This window comes from Pantherophis guttatus, chromosome 1 (assembly GCF_059756535.1).
Source record: "Pantherophis guttatus breed Tessera chromosome 1, ASM5975653v1, whole genome shotgun sequence".
NCBI lineage: Eukaryota > Metazoa > Chordata > Lepidosauria > Squamata > Colubridae > Pantherophis > Pantherophis guttatus.
Window position 1 is genome coordinate 118759693 of NC_142063.1, and position 21305 is coordinate 118780997.

The 21305-nt window shown below is 38.9% G+C and overlaps 1 protein-coding gene across 3 annotated transcripts in view; it reads left to right on the forward strand.

Annotated features, from left to right (window-relative positions):
* TTLL4 (tubulin tyrosine ligase like 4) overlaps positions 1–21305 on the forward strand; it is a 29708-nt gene that overhangs the window by 5312 nt on the left and 3091 nt on the right. For all 3 annotated transcript variants that reach the window (XM_087881630.1, XM_034433749.3, XM_034433750.3), the window contains exons 2-18: positions 4299–5773; positions 6538–6659; positions 7177–7240; positions 7701–7825; positions 9201–9311; positions 10049–10125; positions 11680–11874; positions 12937–13019; positions 13435–13563; positions 14803–14925; positions 15184–15282; positions 15679–15813; positions 16270–16407; positions 18163–18265; positions 19376–19586; positions 20647–20717; positions 20975–21054. In XM_087881630.1, coding sequence (XP_087737756.1) covers positions 4299–5773; positions 6538–6659; positions 7177–7240; positions 7701–7825; positions 9201–9311; positions 10049–10125; positions 11680–11874; positions 12937–13019; positions 13435–13563; positions 14803–14925; positions 15184–15282; positions 15679–15813; positions 16270–16407; positions 18163–18265; positions 19376–19586; positions 20647–20717; positions 20975–21054 — 3341 coding nt within the window. The remainder of the gene's footprint in view (positions 1–4298; positions 5774–6537; positions 6660–7176; positions 7241–7700; positions 7826–9200; positions 9312–10048; positions 10126–11679; positions 11875–12936; positions 13020–13434; positions 13564–14802; positions 14926–15183; positions 15283–15678; positions 15814–16269; positions 16408–18162; positions 18266–19375; positions 19587–20646; positions 20718–20974; positions 21055–21305) is intronic.

Here is a 21305-nt window from a genome sequence, read left to right on the forward strand (position 1 = left end):
AAAGATTAATAGACTTGTTCATTCTCAACTAAATCCTTGGCAGTACTGCATTTCTATTGTGGTGTTAAATGTAATACAGGGAGTTCTTGACTTATGACTACAGTTGGGAGCAGAAATTTGATCACTAAATGGTGCATTCATTAAGTGAATGTTCACATGTCTGGACTTGATTTTTAGCCATTTTTACTGTGGTTGTTAAGTGAATCACGCGGTTGTTAACCAAATCCAGGTCCCCCCATTGATTTTGCTTGTCAGAAGCTGTCTAGGAAGATCCAAAATTGTGATCATGTGACTACAAGTGGTTGCAATCATCATAAATGCAAACTGGTTGCCAAGTGCCCAAATTGCAATTGTGTGACTGCACGGATAGTGTGATGGTTGCAGCTTTGAGGAACTTTGAATTGTTTTTAAACAATTATAAGTCGAGGACTACTTTCCTTTTAGCTTTTCCTTTTACATAAACATAGGTAGAGATGCAAAAATGATAGATGAATTTATATGCTATATTTTATCATAGTGATAGCAGGGCCAGCATGTGGTATTGTAAAAAATGGGGTTTGGGTAGTGATGGAATTTTATGTATCATTTTAGTGAAGGATCTTAACAAAGATAGAAGAACTTGGTAAGCAGAGGTATCCTCAGAATCCCAAATTAAAACTACCTGATTGGGATGAATTTGAAAGCAGGAGCAACTGAATTGAAGTAGTTACTCCTAAAGAAGGTTGAAATTTAAAACAACATTTTGGAAAATATTTTAACATGAGGTCTGAAAGCAGTGGTAATGGCAAAAATAAATGCATTCCTCCCTCAGTTTTCAACAGAACAGAAAATTCTTAAAGGAATAGTGATGAAGAAGAGCAGAGAGATGTGATTATGAGTGGTAATTGTAGTCCTCCGTCATAAGGTTCAGTAACAATGCTTTGTCTATATACTGTATGTGGTAACAATATGTCTAAGTCAGCATTCAGTGCTTTTGGTAGCTTGTCATGTGAGCAGAGTGGTATCTTTGGGATCTAGGAGAATGCATCATTGAGTACACACTTTAAAAAAGCTGTTTGTTCAAGCCTTTTTATCTGTGCTACTGTTTGGCACCAATTAAACAAAAGCCTTGTATAAGGAGTCCACAGCTCTAACTTTTACAACTACCTTCTGAAATATTTCAGGAATCATGCTTAGGGAGGGACATCTCTGTTTTTGCTATAATTTGCAGAACAAGAAAATGGGGGAATGTGATAAAACCCCTCTGGACCTATTTAAGATTGGAATAATTAATATCTTCAGGAGAGTTAATTTCTGAAGAGTTAATAATTGATATTAAGAGTTACTAGCTAATACCTTTAGAAGAGTTAATTTAACCCAATTTAATTTAATTTGATTTAAATCTGTTTCTACCAAAACATTTTAAAGGTGATTTCCTTTAAAGAAATAAAAATGTAAAACAGACAATTTCCCGCCATTAATTACAAATCATCCCCTTCTTGTGTTATTATTATATCTTTAAAATTGTTCAGTTCTTTTTTAATACATTCCAAGTTTGCAAATAGTGTTTAGGAGTATTTCCTACCTTTAATTTCCTGAAAAAGGTGATCTCCCTCTTATGGATAGTCCTTTTGTTCATATTCATAAATGATTAGACACAATGCCTATTTTTAATCTACTGGCTGCCTAATTTTTATTTAATCTCCATCTTCTGTTTTGACACCCATTACAAATCTACATTTTCAGTATGATGTGTACAAAATGGAAAACAAGTTTTCAGAAGTTTTTTTTAAATTATTAAAGTTTACAAATACAAAGATAAAAGATTAAGATTTAAAAAGGAAAGAAGGAAAAAAGTGCAAAAAGAGAAAAAAAAGATGTATAAAAGATGACTCCCCCCTCTTCCAGACAATAAAAAAATATTTCCATATCTTACCCCCTAATCAATAACCAAATGGTAAAACTCATCATTCAATCTTAATCAACAGAAGATTTATTAAGAGTTACTAGAAGTAGTAACATATTTTAACTTTAATCAAATCTATTTTGTATTCCAAATTCTCATTTTCTCTGAGAAATAAAGCAAAACAAGTCTTTCACCATTTCTAAACAAATTTTAAAGCTTCATCATTCAGTCCTGATTAAACAAAAATCTATTAATAGCTACCAGAAACCACAACATATATATTTTAACCCTGGTCAAATAAATCTGCTTTATATTCCTTCCATTTCCTTTTTAAAAGTTTAATCTTTAATCCCATTAGTTGATTTCTGATCATTTTTTCTTTGTCTCCTTTCAGGAACAGTTTCAGTAGTTTAACATGTCCCTTGTGTAATAAGAAGGCTTTCCAAAGTATTCTTCTGATTTATTATTTGTATAGCCCCCTTAGTTATTAAGACATCAGGTGATTTCATATGGAAATCCAGTTTTTGATATCATTTTTCATATCACTCTTATAAATCTGTCATTTTTAAAATCTATTTTCAGACACTCTATATTGTATCTTTTCCCATATCCCTCTTCTGGTCTGATTCCTGTAGTCTTATAATCATACTATTCTCAAGTATGCAAGCTTTTGGCTGATGGCCAATAAACCTTGATTGGTTTGGAATTGGAGGTTTAAGGGACTTCTACTGAGTAATGTATTGAGCTATTCAGTGGCTCTTTTGGAAGAGGTCAATAGATGTAGCCCATTCCAGTAGTATGCAACCAGTAGAGAACTTATTCTAGAATGTTAGTGTTGACAGTTGTTTTGACATAAAAAGCAGTTTGCTTGGGATGGTTATTGAAGCCTATCATGAGATCAAAGGTTGCTCTTTTCAACAAGAACTTAAAAGCTAAATTTTGATGGAGATAAGATTCCTGAAATGAGGCAATACAATATTTTGTGAAAAAGATTTGACTCCAGTGACCTTCCATATTTTATGTGTTGAAGATTATTTGTCTGTTGAAAGACCTTGAAGGGCAGCAGTTTTATACGGAAATAGATATGAAGACACTCCACTATATCAATATGTATCTTCCTTTTAATATATATGCTATGATGAATCTCTCCAACAAATTTATTAATTTATAACATCTTAAAAAATTACCAGGTAAAATGAAGCTGTGAAAGAGAAAATACAGCAGCTAATCTCCATTAGCTGCATCATATTGATAGCTGCAATTATGAGAATGGAATTTAACTTTGTTTATGCCTCCCTCCTTCTGCCTTTCTTGGCACCTGATACAAGGGGCTGCATGCCATTGCATCGGGAGGCATCCACACAGAAGGAACATCCAGGCTGTCATTGTTAATCTTAGAATCAGTTTTTCTCTAAGTGCAAACAAATGGAAAAGCAGGAGATGACTAATTGGTTTAAAGAAGATGCATTAGCCAACAGTACAGTATTCTGAAAAATTAGCCCCATTTTGATACTGCTTTGATTATCAAAATGTCAGCTAATAATTATCAGCACGTAGAGCCTTCTCATGCAATATGGACATGCTTTTGGGGATATCTCTGATTTTTCAAATCACATATTTGTTAGGCATAGTGAGAGTAGATTAGAGGATTAATATTGCTTGAATATATACATTTACCTTTTTACAAATGAACAAACACTGCACTCGTATGTGCTGTATCCCAGCTGTGTCATAACAACTTCGTAGAGGAAATATTGACTGGTTAGCCAAGGGTAGGAACTTTAGGCTTGACCAAAATGTTAAGCCATCATGTGAGTTAGTTTAGCATGATATGTAAAGTTGAATTTATCTATCATAGTTTAATACTACCTGTTGAGTAACGTCTTTGTGGCATATTCAGATGACCAGGTATTGTTTTTTTAAAAGCCCATCTTTGTTATATGAGAATGGAGCTTATAATTAGCATCTAAATGTTGGAGCTGATGTTGATCAATTGGGAACCACTGTCATATTACTGAGTACCCGTCTTTCAAAAGTCATAAAAATAATAAGTTATAGATAAACTGTGACTGGCAGAATATGAAACCAGGAATCAAATACTTAGAAATGGGAAAGCCAGTTGTTGTTGTTTTACCTCATAAACAATATTGAAGATGTTACAGCACATTGTCTTATGGAAATAAGCACACTTTGACTTTTTTTCCCAAAACCTTCCTGAAACTTCTATTTATTTCAGCAATATGTTTATGTTTATGTTTATGTTTATGTTCAGTTTTGTGAACAATAGCCTGTGATACTGGTTCATGGTTTGGTTGTTCCTTAATCACCGTAACAATGAAAATGATGCCATCATTGATGTTTTCCTCTTGATCAGCTCAACATTTTCATATTATCTGTGCTGTTTTGTTTTCAGGCTGGCCATAGTAAAAATGCTGCTCTGACCGAATCCTGTTCAAAAGCTGTGATCATTGAAGGTGTGGGATGGCTCTACATGGCCTCAGCAGGGCCAGAAGCCTATAGCCTAAACCTCAAAAAAAGAAGCAAGTTCCAGGTGGGCATTTCACCAGGGCTGTCAGTGCCACCGCTCACAGCAAAGCTCCACAAGAGCAAGTCGTGGTACCTTGCTAAGCAGCAGGTGAAGCCTGTTTGGCAGCTGGAACAAAATCATGTGACCACTTCGCAAGACAAATGCTCAGTCCACTCAGGGATCTCTTCCCAGCATCCCCGCCTCTTATATCCAGAGTCGTTATGTAGAGAGGCAGTGCTCCTGAGCCCACCTACAGCTCAGTCATATTCTCTCCCAAACTTCCTTGGGAGCACACTACTTTATCGACGATCTTACTTTAGACACAAGCCCTATCGGAAACTTGAGTCCATCTGCTTGCAGCCTAGTACCTTGGAGAAGAAACCTCTTCGTGTCCCACCTCCCATCTATCGTTCTGTCCTCAATAACACCATGTCGTCTTCCACGGTGGATCCATTTCTTATGCCAAGCACAGCTGGGGAGCGTTCCAATCCAGTGTCAAAGGGTTTTCTCCTCAATTCAGGGAAGCAAGCCTCCAGTGCATATAGACCAGTCCTAAACAATAACTCTTTCCTGAGGCCAGCTAGTGCAAAAGTGCCTTTGCAGCAGCAGCAGCAGCAGCAGCAACCGCTACCACCAGAAAGTAAGAAGCTGAAAGGATTGTCAAGACCTCCAGGATTTTCTTGGACCCATTCTGGGGGAAATGGGGATGGTTGCCCTATGAATCTTGAAAAGAAACTTGGAAAAAACAGCAACTCAACTTTTGAGCAAACCTGTGCCAAATCTCCTCGCTCACCTGTACACAACGGCATGGTTCTTAAATCAGAACGATCACTGTGGCCCCTTGAGGATGGCGAGACTAGATCCCAGAATCTGAAAGAACAAGATGCACGGTTGACAGAAGCCATGAGGAAACTAACAGCAAGCGGTATCCGGAAAGTTAGTACTTACAGTGAGTTTGGTCACCGCATTGATAGCTCTTGCCTTATGAATGCCAGCTTCCATGCCAATCTGTTCAATCGGTGGAAACCACATATTGTAGCCCAGATAACCCCAAAGGAAGTGCCAGTTCCTAGCTCCCTGAATTTAGAACCCGGTAGCCGCCATCACAGCCTTATAAGCACAGAAGTTGCCGATGTCTGCACTAAGCGTATTGACGCACGTTTCCTCACCTCAAATTCCGAAATGCCGAACCATAGCATCTTGAATCAAATGGTCCCAACCCCTGTGAACATCACAGAACAGGTGATAACAGCAGAAGTGTCCCCACGAATGACAATCTCTGAGGTAGAAACAAAAATTTCCACTCTTCAGTTAAGCATGGAAGCAAAGTGGGGGCAGCCTACTACTATGAAAGAGTCTGAGTAAGTATCGTAGCCTCCTTCTCTTTGTTATATAGGGATAGTGTTCTTTTTCAGGATTGTTATAAGCTGTCAATTATTTGTATTGGATGTTTCTCTTTACTGCATGATGCTGGATGAAAACAGGGTCTATAACAGGGGTGTCAAACTCGCGGCCCACAGGCCGGATGCTTCACATGCTGGCCACACCCATCCTCATTTTAGTGAAAGCGAAAAAGTTGTGATACATCATGTGATGACAATGTGACGACGCGAGTTTGACACCCCTGGTCTATAATATCCCATTTCTGTTATTGTTACATGTGTGTCTCACAACCCAACCTAGTGCTCCCTATTAAGTTGGGGCTACACATCCCGTATTTCTAGGAATTTTAATGTCAGGTCATCCTAGAGGGTACTAGATTGCAGAATGGTGTCCTAATTTAAACCCAGGTACAGTATTGGGTTCTACTGTATCTTTTGGTGTATGTTTTGTTTTGAGGAATTTATATCAGTATAGAAAATGGACAGATAGGTGAAACTGCATCTAATCCTGAGAATATGATATGTTACATACTTAATTCTACCTTGTAAATAAATAGCAGCCATGGGAGGAGAAGGTGGTCTTTTGAGTGGGGGGAATGCCCTAACTTCATTTGCTCTTGTCTGGGAATTATTCAGGCCACTGAGATGGAATTGTTTTAGTTTTCTTCATTAACCGGATTACAGGAATAAATATAAACTACTCAGAAGGTTTCACTTGGTCACAATAAATCTTTGTATTGTAGATCTGTCGTCAATCTTCCCCTGCTAGATCAAGCAGAAGTAGAAGATGTGGAAGAAGAACTTCCGGATGGCTTGGAAGATGCTTGCAGTCAGGATGAGGAAGGAGAAGAGGAAGATGGGGAAGGTCATTAATGTTTATTTATGTTCCTTCTTTTGAGTGTAAACTTTTAATAATGTGATAAGCCAGAGAAATAAGAATGTTGATGTACTGATTATATCCAAGGACTACAGATTCTAATTACTAAGATTTCAGAACAACTGAGATCTAATAAAAAGTTAAAATTATTATCATCATAATAGTAATCTTTACAGTTGGATATCACATACATATTAATCCATAATATAATAAGAGAGGCAGAAATTAATAAAAGAATTAATGAGATACGTTACGGCCATAATTACCACTAGCTTGAGTTTATCTTTAAAGTGTAGATAATTTGATCTACTTGTGAAGATTTCTTTCTTGCAATATCTAATTAGTTGTGCTCTAAAGAAAATAATGTGCAGGCTTGATTTGCATTTTAATGATGTATTCTGATGCGGTACTGAGTAAATTATTTTCTTTTATTCAAAGCCCAAATTGCCTTTAATCAACTGTATCAAAGCTGGCCAGTGTGAATTAATGTTCTTTTTCATTTCAGGTGAATCAGATGGTTCCTCATCATCCAGTTTATCTGCCAATGGTTCTGTTGCTGTCATATCTAGGTTAGTGCCAGACATGAATTATTCTGCTTTCAGTCCATAATAGTAAATGAAGAGTATCTGAGTTAAACTTGATTTCGTGAACTTATCCATGTACCCGATCCGGACTTAGATAAACCCAAATGATGGATACGTGCATGTTTTGTTTACTTGCTGAATCTCAACTTAAACAAGTTGTGTTTTCACAAAAAAAAAAAATGGGGCTGCTAAGTAGATGGGTTGAAAAATTGCTTAGATTCCTTTGTTTTCTAACCCAGTACTTCTCAGCCAAAACAAAACTCACATTTTTGATTAATGTTAGTTAAAGGCCATGGCAATTAAATAAAACTCTGTCGACTAGCAACAGGAACGGAAGAAAGATATTGTACTGCTGGCTTTCCCAAGACTGCTTACCGGTAGTATATATTTTGGCTTCTTTTCTGTTGTAGCCATATAATTAGGCAAAATCTGTTTCTTTTTTTAGGACTTGTGTTGAGGGATTAGTGCCTCCACTTGAGGGCCAAGAGCGAATTATCAAGCCAGCTCTTACACAAAGCCTCTTCCCCAGTGTGTCTTCTACCATATATTTTGGAACCCGGGATGAGAGAGGTAAGGTGAATCCATTGCAAGTAGTATTTGGGGCCAAAGATATTGATGGTGGTGTAAAGATCGGAGCTTACAACAGAGTAATAAGATGAAGAGGAGAGGGATATTTAATTCTATATATGCTTACATAGGTGGAGCTATAGATTCCTGAGAACACTGAAGCGAATGCTGCTAGGAATGCTAATTCTTATATGCATTTACCAAGCCCAGAAAATGGAGTCATTTTATTCTCCTCCTTGATCCTGTCCCAAGATAGGCTGAATAAGTCACAGATTTATTTGCAGCAGTAATGGGCACATTTGTGTTTTGCTCTGCTAAGCCTGGGTGTTTTCATAGTCATCACAGCAGCCCATCCTAAATGCTACTTTTGTACATGCTTCTTGCTATGGCAGCAATATCTCTTTGTGTGGTCCACTTTCTACTCTTTCTCAGTATTCTGCCTCCTCATAACCCAGTCCCGGTAATCTGACCCACAACAGAGAATGTAGAGGGTTTCAGAAAATAATACAGTAACACATTATAATCCAGTTTAAGATGATTGTTAAAATGCAGGGCCTTAGTAACCTCCTAAGTAGCTCCTAAGTATTAAAACAATTTTGTGATCAATATTGAGATTAATTTCACAAAAGCCATTTTTTAAAATTGCCTTTTCAAATTTTGTTATGCAGTCATTTGGTTCCAGAGAATTGGCGCTAGATAGGAAAGCCCACAATTGTGGTGTAGCTCTTTTATTACCAGAAAGAGCTCGTGCACTCTGGTCTAAAGTTTGGGTTGATTGCCAAACTCCAAGCAGATTTTCCAAGGCCCAGTGAATTAACACGAGCAGTATAAACTGGTATCTTTTACAAATATCCAATTAATGTAAGAATTGGCAAGAGAATGATTTGTTTGTGGAAAGTTCAGGACATTGTGAATTGCATGCAGGTTGGGGAATAGAGAGTAGGGAATTTAGCATAACAGATGAGAGAGAATAAAATAGTCTTTTCTAAACAGATTGGCATGATCTGGCAGCTATTTCTTCTCTATTCCCCTCTCCCAGGTTACAAATGATTCTAATGATTCATTGCTAGAGATATCTTATCTATTCTAGGAAAAGAGGAAATGTTACATTCCAATCTCTCTTTCTCTCTCTCCCTCTCCCCCCCTCCCCTCTCTCACTCTGCTTCTAAGACTGAGAACCATTAGACTTTAGATACAGTATGCAATGGAAATTCTTTGAAGGGCATCTCCTCCATTTTATAGTTTTGGTCTCTTTACTCCATGACAAAAGGCTATTTTCTCCAAGACATTTCCTGCTGTTTTCTTCATGGCAAATTGATTTTTGAGAAATGGGTATTTCTTGGGTTTGATAGTTTTGTTTTGGTGATCTACTTCTTAGTGGAGAAGCTTCCTTGGGAACAGAGGAAGATGCTGCGATGGAAAATGAGTACAGTGACTCCAAACATTGTGAAGCAAACGATCGCCAGGTCCCATTTCAAAATCAGCAGAAGTGAGTCTTCTTCAAGCTGGGAATGATTTGTGGGTCATTCCAATTTCATGGAATCTTTCTCCCAAGTTACATGAATTTGCAAAATTCCATAGAGTTACTGTGGGATAACGTTGGTTAAAAACATGTAATTTTTAAGAATTTAGATTTCACTCACGTAGTGTTCTAATTGTGGCTGTTGCACAGCTCTTGTCCAAGTGTTAAGGAAGCTTTCAGTTTGTTCTGCCTAACTGTATCCCTTTGGTCAGTTTTTGTTGGAGTATTTCTGCCCCAAGATTCTGATGTTTTGTATTCAACTTCAAACCATATGCTACCATATGTTGTGGGATTAAAACAGCTGGAAAAGAGATTAAATAAAAGAATAAAAGGAGGTTCAAAAATGAAGTAAGTTTTCCATGATTTAGCAATTCTTGTCATACTTGGTATATATATACTGACTGATTAACCAGTGCTCTGTGTGCAATAATACAGAGTTCTAATGGCCCTTTTCAATGGACATAGTTAGATAAGAAGTGGGAATCTGTTAGAAAACAAACATAATTGTCACGTGGCATTGGCTATGCTGCTGTGTTATAATTTTGTTATAATATGAAAATGTTCTTGGATCAGGTGGAAGCGGGAAAATATTCCAAATTTATATTTCATAAATTGGAAAGTATTATATTTAAATTATCTGAGCATAGTATAGAAAAAGTGATTTTTTTTTTTTGTTCAGATAATTTTCTCATAATTGCCCATAGGAAATAATGACTGGCTGGGCTGCTGGGGCCATCATATGAAGTCACCTGGCTTCAGAATTGTCAAAGAACACCAGAAGGTATGTGATATGATCAGAGCGCACATGAATATGTAGAACAACAAAATTCAGTGTAGAGACAGAAGGTGTAATTTCTTACATCTTCTCTCTAGTCCTCCCTGTCCTGCAGAAAACCTTTCCATACAGCCAGATTTTTGCTGTAGTATTTCCCACCCCTCTTCATGGGTTGTTCTTAATGGCTGCACTTTTAAAAGAGGCCTACAAGTCTTCATGGTGTAATAATTGGTTCACACAGTGTGCTTAACAAAGACATTTAAGGGTCCAGTGTGTGAATCCTGTAACCCATTAAATATTGGAATAGATGAAGGGCAGCTTGAACAACAATGATCAGGTTCTCTTCATCTGTGTAACTGTTGTGGAAACCTAAACCTCAGTCGCCTGTGGTTTCCAAAAGTTTCCCATTAGTCCTTCAAGAAGTCAGATGGAGGTTTGAAGCAGCTGGAATGTAAATTGCTTGGTTATGAAATCCAGTACTGTACCAAGGTTTGTCAGCCCAGTACACGTGTTCCAAGCACTGATTGGCTGCAATATTCAAACTATTTCTACTGCAGTCTGACCGGCCAGTAGGGAAGAGACCATTGATATAATGAACCCCTTGCCAAGTACAATCTTGTAGAGAGCTCATGGGATACAGGTAATCTTTGAGTTATGACTACTTGTTCAGCAACTATTCAAAGTTATGATAGCACTGAACAAGGGGAACTTATGATTGGTCCTCGAAGATGTGGCCATTGCAGTGTCCCTGCAGTCATGTAATCACCATTTGCGACCTTCCCTGCTGGCTTCCCACAAGCAAAGTCAATGGGGAAGCTGGCAAGAGATCGCAAGTGGTTCCCATTCCTGCTGCTTTTTCGTCTACACTCTGTAGTGCCTGCCTCCAGTGCCCACCCACCTGTAGTACTTACTTATCTGCCTGCACTCCATAGTGCCTGCCTGCAGCACCCACTCCCCATGCTCTAGCTCCTGCTTGTGGTGTGCAACCAACTGCCCATAGCTCTCACCCACTGGCCTGCTTGCTGGGACTCCCACCTTGTCTGGCATCATGATCATATGATGTCCTTGCTTAATGACCTGTGCAGTCCTATGGATACAACAGCAACTGGGACTGCTGGAATTGCTATTGCTAAGCGATGCAGTCATGTGACATTGTGCTTTTTACCCACATCGCTTAGCAATGGAAATTCCAGTCCCAATTGCCATTGCAATCTGAGGACTGCCTGTCCTGAGCAGGGCTGGAGGAAGTGGACAGAGATTCTGTAGCCCCCAGAATGATGGGACTTGATCTGGTTAGGATAACCAGATGTGCATTGGCAGATTCAAAATTAATTTATTATGGTTGGGTTAAGCCGCTGGCTAGGCTTAATGCCTTTTGTGAATTCAACCATTGTGATAGATGTACCAGCAATGGTCTCTATCTGTAGGAGATGCAATTCATAGATTTGGGCTTGTACAAATGGTATTCAAACAAATGTAACAGAATTTGGGGAGATGGTACCAGCCAGAGGTGACTGGGGCCTTCTTACTCTGTTATTCCTCCTCATTTCCTATCTACAGTTGAACCACTTTCCTGGCTCATTCCAAATTGGTCGGAAAGACCGTCTGTGGAGAAATGTGTCCAAAATGCAAGTGCGCTTTGGGAAAAAGGAGTTCAACTTTCTGCCCCAGTCTTTCATCCTCCCTCAAGATATCAAGCTGCTCAGGAAAGCTTGGGAAGATTGTGCGGGTCGTCAGAAATGGATTGTGAAGCCGGTGAGGGTGCAGAGATGGTCTGATTCAAATATGGATAGGGCATGCTCTTTCAGCTTTTTGCTTTGGTCCAACTATGTGGCTCCCTGCCTTATCCCAGCATGCAAACTTCTGCTCCACATTCTGTCTAGGATTTGCACTTGATAGATTTCTTTATGTATGTTAGTGATTGGGTTACAGTGTTGAATGTTGTTAGTGAAGAGATTAGACCTTAAGCATGTAAAAAAAGAAAGGTGAGCATCACAATGGAAAGAGACAGGATAGTTGTAAAATATTAAACAAATGCTGACTTTTGAGCACTTAGTGACATGCAAAGCCTGCTTTTAACACTTCCCCCTCTCCATATTTTTAAGGGTATTTGATGCCTTGTTCTCCATTTTCTAAAGTTTTTCTTAAATTTATGCTTATTCTTAAAGTTGTGCATTTGTACTAACTAGGTTATATAGTGTAGAATAACTGCAGCCGCATAGGTTTTAGATTATACAGGCTACCCAGCTAATTATCCAGTGATCCCCAAAGGTTTCCCAAAGCTGTTGTACTGGGATTATGGGATAATGCAACGCCTACTCATGCAGCCATTTTACATTGTTTTTCTATTGCATCTGCTTTCATCACTGAAACAAACTATATACACTTTTTAAAAAATAATGTTAAATTATTTGAAGATTGCACTAGGAATTTATTTAGGACCAGCAGTATAAACATAAGGGTACTTGCATGTGGCAGCATGTAATGGATCTTGGCTGGTCTCAGAAAACCTAAGCAAGTTTACACTTAATTAGTCCATAGATGGGAAACCACCAGGAAAACCCAAAACTCTAGACTACACTGAGAAGTTAAAAAAACTTTCTGGAAGTAAGTAGGAGCGGTTTCTATGTTGTTGCTAACAAATCATGAACATGTCTGTGTAGTCATCAGGAGTTGGGTCTAATATGAGGGAGACTTGACTCTTTATTTTTGTGTACTGTTGTTAGATTTCCAGATTCCCCCCCCCCTGATTTTTCAGTTTTGAACTGCAGCATAACAGTGTATGGTTATGTACTTCTCTCTCTTTCTCTCTCTTAGCCAGCTTCTGCTAGAGGCATTGGAATACAAGTCATCCATAAATGGAGCCAGTTGCCCAAGCGTAGACCATTACTGGTGCAAAGGTAAGCCAGATTTTCCTTACAACCTGTGGTGAAGTGATTCCCCCTTCTCCTGCAAATGAGGTAATAGGCTACATCAAGGAGACATATATATCGAACATGTTTCCTGCAACTGTAAAATCCATATTGTTCTGTGAAGATGGTTTCTTTTGCCTTCAGTGAAAAAGCAAAGCACTCATGGAATGGCTATTGTTAGTGCACCAAAGTGTCTTCTGAAATTAGCTTGGAGATTATGTTTTTCTGTGATGTGGAATGGTATTTTCTGAAAATTTAATCAGGGGTGTCTCAAATGCTATAGGAGAGAAGCCAACTTTCAGTTCTCTCAGTGATGGTAAAGAATGAAATATAGTGACAGTCTTAAGGCTTGTTCTTCTGGAATGAGCTTCCTTGTAGCACGCTGTCTCTTTTCCTCTACCAGATATATACATAAACCCTACCTCATTGGTGGAAGTAAGTTTGACCTAAGGATTTATGTTTACGTGACCTGCTATGATCCCCTACGTGTCTACTTGTTCAAAGATGGACTTGTTCGTTTTGCCAGCTGCAAGTAAGTTCCTCAGGAATTGGTTTCCTGTAAAAGGATTGCGAAAAACATAAGTAAGATGACCAGGATTGCAACATGCTGGAACATGATCTAAAATTACCTTTCTCAGTTCCTTAATTGCGGATTAATATAATATATTCTTTTTTTTAAAATAGCCACCTGTTATTCAGAGCATGTGGCATTCTGTAGCCATATCTTGATTTAAGCCAAATATGGGAAGTTTGCGGTTCTCTAAATATTGCTGAACTACCAGCTAGCATGAGCAACGGTGAGAGATGCTGATAGTTCTAGTTCAGGATGGCCACCATTTCCCACAGTTCTTCACATAAACAATGAGCATTAAATACCTATTACAGATATCTATCACTTATGGCTTATCTCTTATGGCCACAATGGAGCCCGCCCATCATGGTCACGAGTTGTGACAGTTAAGCAAGGAGCCCATTTGATCACCTTGCTTAACAACCCCCATCCCTGTTCTGCTTGATGTGGTTATTAAGTGGAGCATGGGGTCCCTCAGAGGTGTGAGAGGCCTTGGGATTCCAAGGTCTCCCCCACCCCTGAGGCACGTTGTGCTCTTCTACCTGTCCCTCAGGGATCCCTAAGGCCTTGGGCCTACTTCTCACCCCTCTATGTCCCATAGCAAGGGAGTAGCTGCAATGGAGATCACGGTAGGAAGGAAAGCAGGCCTGCCGCCCCTTGGCAGCCCTGCAGGCTGTGTGGCTCCATTCCAGAAGCAGGTGCCATTTCAGAGCAACTGCAATCAATTTCTGGGTAGAGCCACTCAACCTCCAAGTTCCACTGTGTAGGAAGGCTGCCGGCTGCTTCCAGAAGGAAATCAACAATAAAAAGTAAATGAATGATCAGTGACAAGGGTAGGTGGCAGGGAGGAGGTGTGATCCAGTGGAATGGGAAGCAGGCCTGGGACGGGGGTGGGTGGGGAGTGCTGCAGTATTTCTGTGGTCGGTTGTAAAAGGGGGCTTGTCAAAACAGTTTTGTTTACGTGACCATAGGGGCACTGCAGCAGTTGTAACTTCAAAACTGAGTCATGTGAAGACTTGGGGAGGTTCATTGTAACTTGGGTTGCTAAGTGATTGCTTGTAAGTTGAAGTCTACCTGTAATTGGTACTACTATGTAGCTATGGCTGTAGGGCCGTAGGCAATCTTTTTCTCAGTAGTCAATCCTGACACTAAATGAGTATTTTAAACCAGTTCTATTACCTTTTATTATGTTCACTGCAGGTACTCTTCTTCTATGAAAAGTCTCAACAACAAGTACATGCACTTAACAAATTATAGCATCAACAAGAAAAACGTAGAATACAAGTCTAATGCAGATGAAACTGCATGCCAGGGCCATAAGTGGTGAGTGTCAGGAGACATGAAGGAGAAGTATGTTACGGGCATTCTGTTGTTTGAGGCCTCTGAGCAGCAGCTGCTGCTTCATCTCAATAGTACTGAGTGATCTTTTTGTTGATAGGCAAGAGGTGAACTCTGTCTTTTATTCAGTAGGGTATGGACTATATTGCCTTCCCCCCCCCCCAATTAACAATGGAAATCTAAGGTAATGATTTCATTTGGTGTAATGTTTATTTGTTTACATGCTATGCTCTATCTATACAGGGCACTGAAGGCACTTTGGAACTATTTGACTCAGAAAGGAGTTGATAGTGAAGCTATTTGGGAGAAGATAAAAGATATTGTTGTCAAAACCATCATTGCGTAAGTCATGGGATGTTCTTCTCCCTCCTTTTTGTCTTTTTTTCCCAGCCTTTCAATTAAATAGCTATCTGTTGAGACTTGCTTATGAGCACATGGATCTGTTGACATAATTCATCTTATCTTCAGGGCTCAAACGATCACACTGTACTTTTAGTTTATTGAAGTTAACTGATATTGTCCCATCGTAATCTTAGTGGTGTGAATTAAGAGGAGATCCATGAAAACCCATTCAATGAGATCATCATCTCACCCACAAGAAAAAGACACTTTGGTTTTGGGAGTGACTTGTTCTACATACATAGATAAGTGATTCATAATATAGCAGGTCCTGAAAAATGGCCTCCCTGCAGGCTGATTTTTCTTTCTTGATTAACAGAGTATCTTTTTACATTTCAGGTCAGAGCCCTACATAATCAACCTTGTGAAGATGTATGTGCGGCGTCCTTATTGCTGCCATGAGCTGTTTGGGTTTGATGTTATGCTGGATGAGAACCTTAAGCCATGGATCCTGGAAGTCAACATTTCCCCTAGGTAACCTGTGCTTTATGCACCATCCAGTGCAGGCTTTGTTTGCCATATTTCAATTCAATTTCAATTGCAATATTTATTGCAATGTGGATGCTATCCATAGTCTCCAGTCTGTTCCATAAGTGTTTGCTGATTTTTTTTTCACTGTGAAGTCTTTGTAGTGTTAAGAGGTTGTTTACTGCTCCAACTTTTTAATGAGAAGGAATTAAGTGAAAGGAGAGATTAAGGAGCACTGTATGGGAGAGTTAGATGGTGAATAAAAGACTGGTTATGATGTAACTTTCCTGAAACAATATTACTGTGTAATTTTGAATTGATTATCCCTTTGTCATTTTTTTTCCTCACTTTGATTTGAGCTTATAATTTGCATGGACAGCTATCCTGAATGTGAAAGTCAAAAAAAAAAGAAGACGAGCCTATTAAACAAATTTCCAAAAACATGCCTATTTTTTCCTGCAGCCTTCATTCGAATTCTCCTCTTGATGTGAGCATCAAAGGCCAAATGGTCCGGGATGCCCTTAACTTGGCTGGCTTTCAGTTGCCTAATGCAGAAGATGTGGCTTCACCTACCGGAAGTGCCAGCAGCTCCACAACCAGGTCAGATTGCAAGTTCAGAAAGAAAAATCAGAGATGGAAATAAAGCACTTCTTTCAGAGTGGGATGTTTGATTCAGCCCGGCACTACTCATCTAGCTATGTATATTTTGCTGTCACACTGTATCATGTGTACGTCAATATACTTAGAGCCTTAGAAAAACATTTCTAGGAAGGATTTGAAAACATCTGGTTAAAGCCTTCTGAAAGCTATAAATAAGGGGTACTGTCTGTAGGCAATCATTGTTGTTTTAGGCTTCTTTTGCCTTTACTCTTTCTTACCTCTAAGGCTCAAGTACTGAAGTAGGAAGAAGAGACCCTGAATTAAGTCTGTCTTTAGCCATGGAAGCTTAATTGTTGATTTGGGACCAATCGGTTTTTCTTACAGTTACCTTTCTGAAATCGCAGTTAAGGATAAAATTTAATCCCACATAATTGTTGTTATGGGGAAAAAATTGGAGGAGGGACCATTGTGTATGCTGTATTTTGCTTCTGGAGGAAAGGAAGGATATAAACCCAACCAATAAATATATGTAAAATAACTTTTTTTTAAGGCAATACTTCATGTATCTGATTAAATGGACTGTGATCTAGGAACATTTAAGCAATAAAAGGTTTGCTAGTCTTTAAGATAGTGTATGAGTTGGATGCTGGGTAAGAATCAGAGGTGGTATTCAGCAGATTCTGACCTGTTCTGGAGAACCGGTAGTGGAAATTTTGAGTAGTTCAGAGAATCGGTAAATACCACCTATGACTGGCCCCACCCCCATCTATTCTCTGCTTCCCGAGTCCCAGCTGATTGGGGTTAACCTTCCCCTGTAACCTTCCCCTGGAGTGGGGAGGGAATGGAGATTTTACAGTATCCTTCCCTTGCCACGCCCATCAAGCCACGCCCACAGAACCGGTAGTAAAAAAATTTGAATCGCACCACTGGTAAGAATGATTATTTTTACCAAATTCCTAGGATGGCTAGCCTACAGTGACGGTAGTGGTTTTCTATAGACCTAGTTTTAGTGAAAGAAGAATTAATTGAAAGAGTTTATTTTATAACCGATAAAAAGTAAACAGTTTTTCCTTGATGAATCCTCTAAACCTATGCATTATTCACTGATAGCAGAAATAGGGATGATGCAACATTTCATTAAAAAAATGTCCACCCCATTTTAACTAGCACTACTTGTGATGCTCATAACAATTTTTCACATTCCATTTTGTGATAGCACAAAAGAAATGCCATATCTTTATTATGGAGCTCTTACAAGCTAATTTAGCTAATAATTTACAGGTTTAAAGATAAAGATAAAGAAGCAGGAGAATTGTATGTCCCTGTGGTAGTTTAAATTAAGTTTACATTAAATAAATTTTGTGTTTGGGTAAAAATAATACAGAGATTGAATTCTCCAGACAATGGACTGATCAACTATTTTTAAAAACAGGCTGGATTTCAAGCAAAGTTGTATTATCCGTATTTGATTATGAATTATTAAATATTTGTATATTTCTGGGTCAGATCACTCTCTTAAGCCAAAAGATTTGCCCACCCCAACTTGGGGCATTTTGTTTCAATACTGTAATGTTACGCATTCTTTGCCTGATCTTCATTAATGTTTTATCTGTAAATTGTTTTTTTTTTTTTTTTTTTTTTTTGCTATCACTGAAATAAACAATTTTTGCTCTAGGTAACTAAAGGGTATTAACCAATCTCTGGCTTGATTAGTTAGTTCCTTTGACTAATAATTTTAACTCTTGTGATATCTAGCCTGAACACTGTAATGAAGGAAAAAAACAAGCCGCCTGTGGAGTTGCTGACTGCTGAGAAAGCAAAAAAAGCCTATTACTTGACCCAAAAACTACCAGAGCAGGTAGGTGGCACCACATTCCCTGACTTCAGTCTTTGTGGCAAGGTCTTCGGAAGGCTTGCATTACTGTTTTTCTTTGGTTTGGGGATTGTTTGAAATTGAACCAGCTGTTTGTGTCACTAGAACTTTCCACTTGGAAAACTAGAAATGTGCAATTTTTCCACCTCAAACTGGTTGCTTTCGAAATGCAGTATAAGCCAAGCTTCTAGAATTTTGGTTCAATCTTAGTACAAAATGTGACTGGTGTGAATGATATTGTTTCAAGTCTTTTACCTGTTCCGAGCGCTGTCTTTGGACTGTTTGATGGGCTGTATTGGGGTTGTTGTTATTGTTTTTTCAAACTTTCTCTAGTCCAATCAGTCCAGAGTCAGGGATTCAGTCCTGCCCCTGCTACTGTTGGTTCAGATTGCATAGAATGATGTGACAGTTCAGATCGCATGAAGAGATTCTGAGAGGAAACGGTCAGTGATACACATAGACAGATTAAAACTGCTTGAGTCTGGCATCCTGACTGGCAAATTACTTTTGTTTAGAAAGAAAATGCTTAGCAATGAGGAAGTTAAGCGTTCATATGAGCGAATGGGATGCAGTTAGAATTGATGTGGATTGGTTGTTTGTGGTGTTGTGCTTAATTTTGCAAGCAGAGGTATGTGCTTACACTACTCCTGTGCTTCATAGACAAATGTTATGATAATACAGTTAAGATTGTATAAATGCAAAGACTCCTAGTATGATGTTAATTTGCTTGGTTTGAATACTTGGTGCATATCCTTTTGCATACCCTTGTGTCCTAATAATGTTCTGTTTCAGGTATTGTTTAAAAATCTACTGTAGAATTTAAGCTAATTTGCTGAGCTTTGCAGTATGTGCTCTTGCTGCATGTGTTTTTGTTTGTTGTAATATTAATGTTGGGAGGGGTGGCTCAGCGGTTAAAGACGCTGAGCTTGTCAGCTGGTGAGCTGACGGCCTGGGTTTGAGAGCCGAGTGCCATGCGACAGGGTGAGGTCTCGTTACTTGCTCCAGCTCCTGCCCACCTAGTAGTTTGAAAGCATGCAAATGCAAGTAGGTAATGCCAGAAAAGTTGATGTAATGCCTTGTGATTCTTGGCCTCAGGAATTCTGCTCCACAATCCTGGATGTCCTGACCCCCGATGATGTCCGTGTCTTGATAGAGACGGAGGATGAGTATGCTCGACGTGGGCAGTTTGAGCGAGTCTTCCCCTCACGCTTCTCCATGCACTATCTACGCTTCTTTGAGCAGCCGCGATACTTCAACATCCTTACTACACAGTGGGAACTGAAATATTTCTTGAACAAATCCAAAGGTAAAAATAAAATCTACAGTGTTCTTTTCTTTTATAGACAGGGAGCTGCTGGTCAATGATCATCCTTTCTTTGGATGGGATAGATGTGGAGTTGTATAACCCGGAGCTTTTGGACATTCCCGAAACCATTGCATTTATTGCCATTTTGGACTACCAGCAAAAGTTACCCACCGACCAGTCCGCTCCCACAGAGAGGGTCTCCTCAGGGTGCCATCAGCCAAGTTATGTCGGCTGGCGACACCCAGGGGGAGGGCCTTCTCTGTGGGAGCCCCAGCCCTGTGGAATGAACTGCCCCCGGAAATACGTAAGATCTCCGACCTCCGGGTGTTGCGTTGCGCATTGAAGACCCTGTTGTTCCGCCAGGCCGGGCTATCAATATAATAATTTTAAATTGGGGTATTTTAAATTTTGGGGGTTTTAAATCGGCCAAATTATTTAATTATTTTAATTTTTAATCATTGTTGTGTCTTGTGTTTTTAAATTGGCTGTACACCGCCCTGAGTCCTTCGGGAGAAGGGCGGTATAGAAATAAAATTATTATTATTATTATTATTATTATTATTATTATTATTATTATTATTATTATTATTATTATTATTATTATATCTGTTCTCCAAAACTTTCTCCCTTGGACTTGTTTCCCTTGGGCATGGCTAGTTTATTCCTCCTTCCTTCCTTCCTTCCTTCCTTCCTTCCTTCCTTCCTTCCTTCCTTCCTTCCTTCCTTCCTTCCTTCCTATCTATCTATCTATCTATCTATCTATCTATCTATCTATCTATCTATCTATCTATCTATCTATCTATCTATAATATTTGTATAGCCTGTCTCAAATGAAAATGATTTGGGACGATGTACAGCACAATCCCATTATCATCAAAGGAAAGGCATATACTTTTAGCTTAATTTTAATATTTTGCTCTAAAGAGAGGTCTGAATGCCTGCCACTTTTACACTCTACACACATTTTTTTTCGGTGTGAACAGAGCGTGATCAGTAAAACTGCTTGCACTTACTCTTCCTCAGGAGCTTGCATTCACTTGGTGGCTCCTCTTTTTTGCAGGAGTGGATCTGCTCAGAAATTGGTGTCACAAAGGTTTTCACAATGGAATAATAACAGATTCTACAGTGTTGGTAAGAATGCATCTCTCCCTTCCTGTACACTATATTTTACTCTTTCATGAGGAAATACTGCTGTTTCTTTGCTTGTATTTATGGAATCCATTTGTGATGTCTTTGCTTAATTAAAATACTAGCTCCCAACTATTTTCTTTGATCCAGTAATTTTTGGAGGTTCCTTAGCTTTCTGGGAGAGGGAAAGAAAAACCTTATCTCAACAGACTTGTCATCTGACTAGATTCCCTTTCCTGTGCTGTCTCTCTTAACTACAGTGGTCACTGCCAAGACCTCACTTGTATTTGAAGAATGATCTTATAAATGCCTTGAGCAAAATGGACCCAGGCAGAAACAGGTGAAATATTCACATACTGTATTTTGAATCTGTTTCTCGTTGGTGGGTTAGGCTGTGTTTGTCTACAGGTAGTCTTCGACTTACGACCACAATCGAGCATAAAATTTCTGTTGCTAAGCAAGAGAGTGTTAAAGGAATTTTGCTCCATTTTACAACCTTTCTTGCCACAATTGTTAAGTGAATCACTGCAGTTGTTAAGTTAGTAACACACTTGTTAGGTGAATCTGGCTTCCCCATTGATTTTGCTTGTC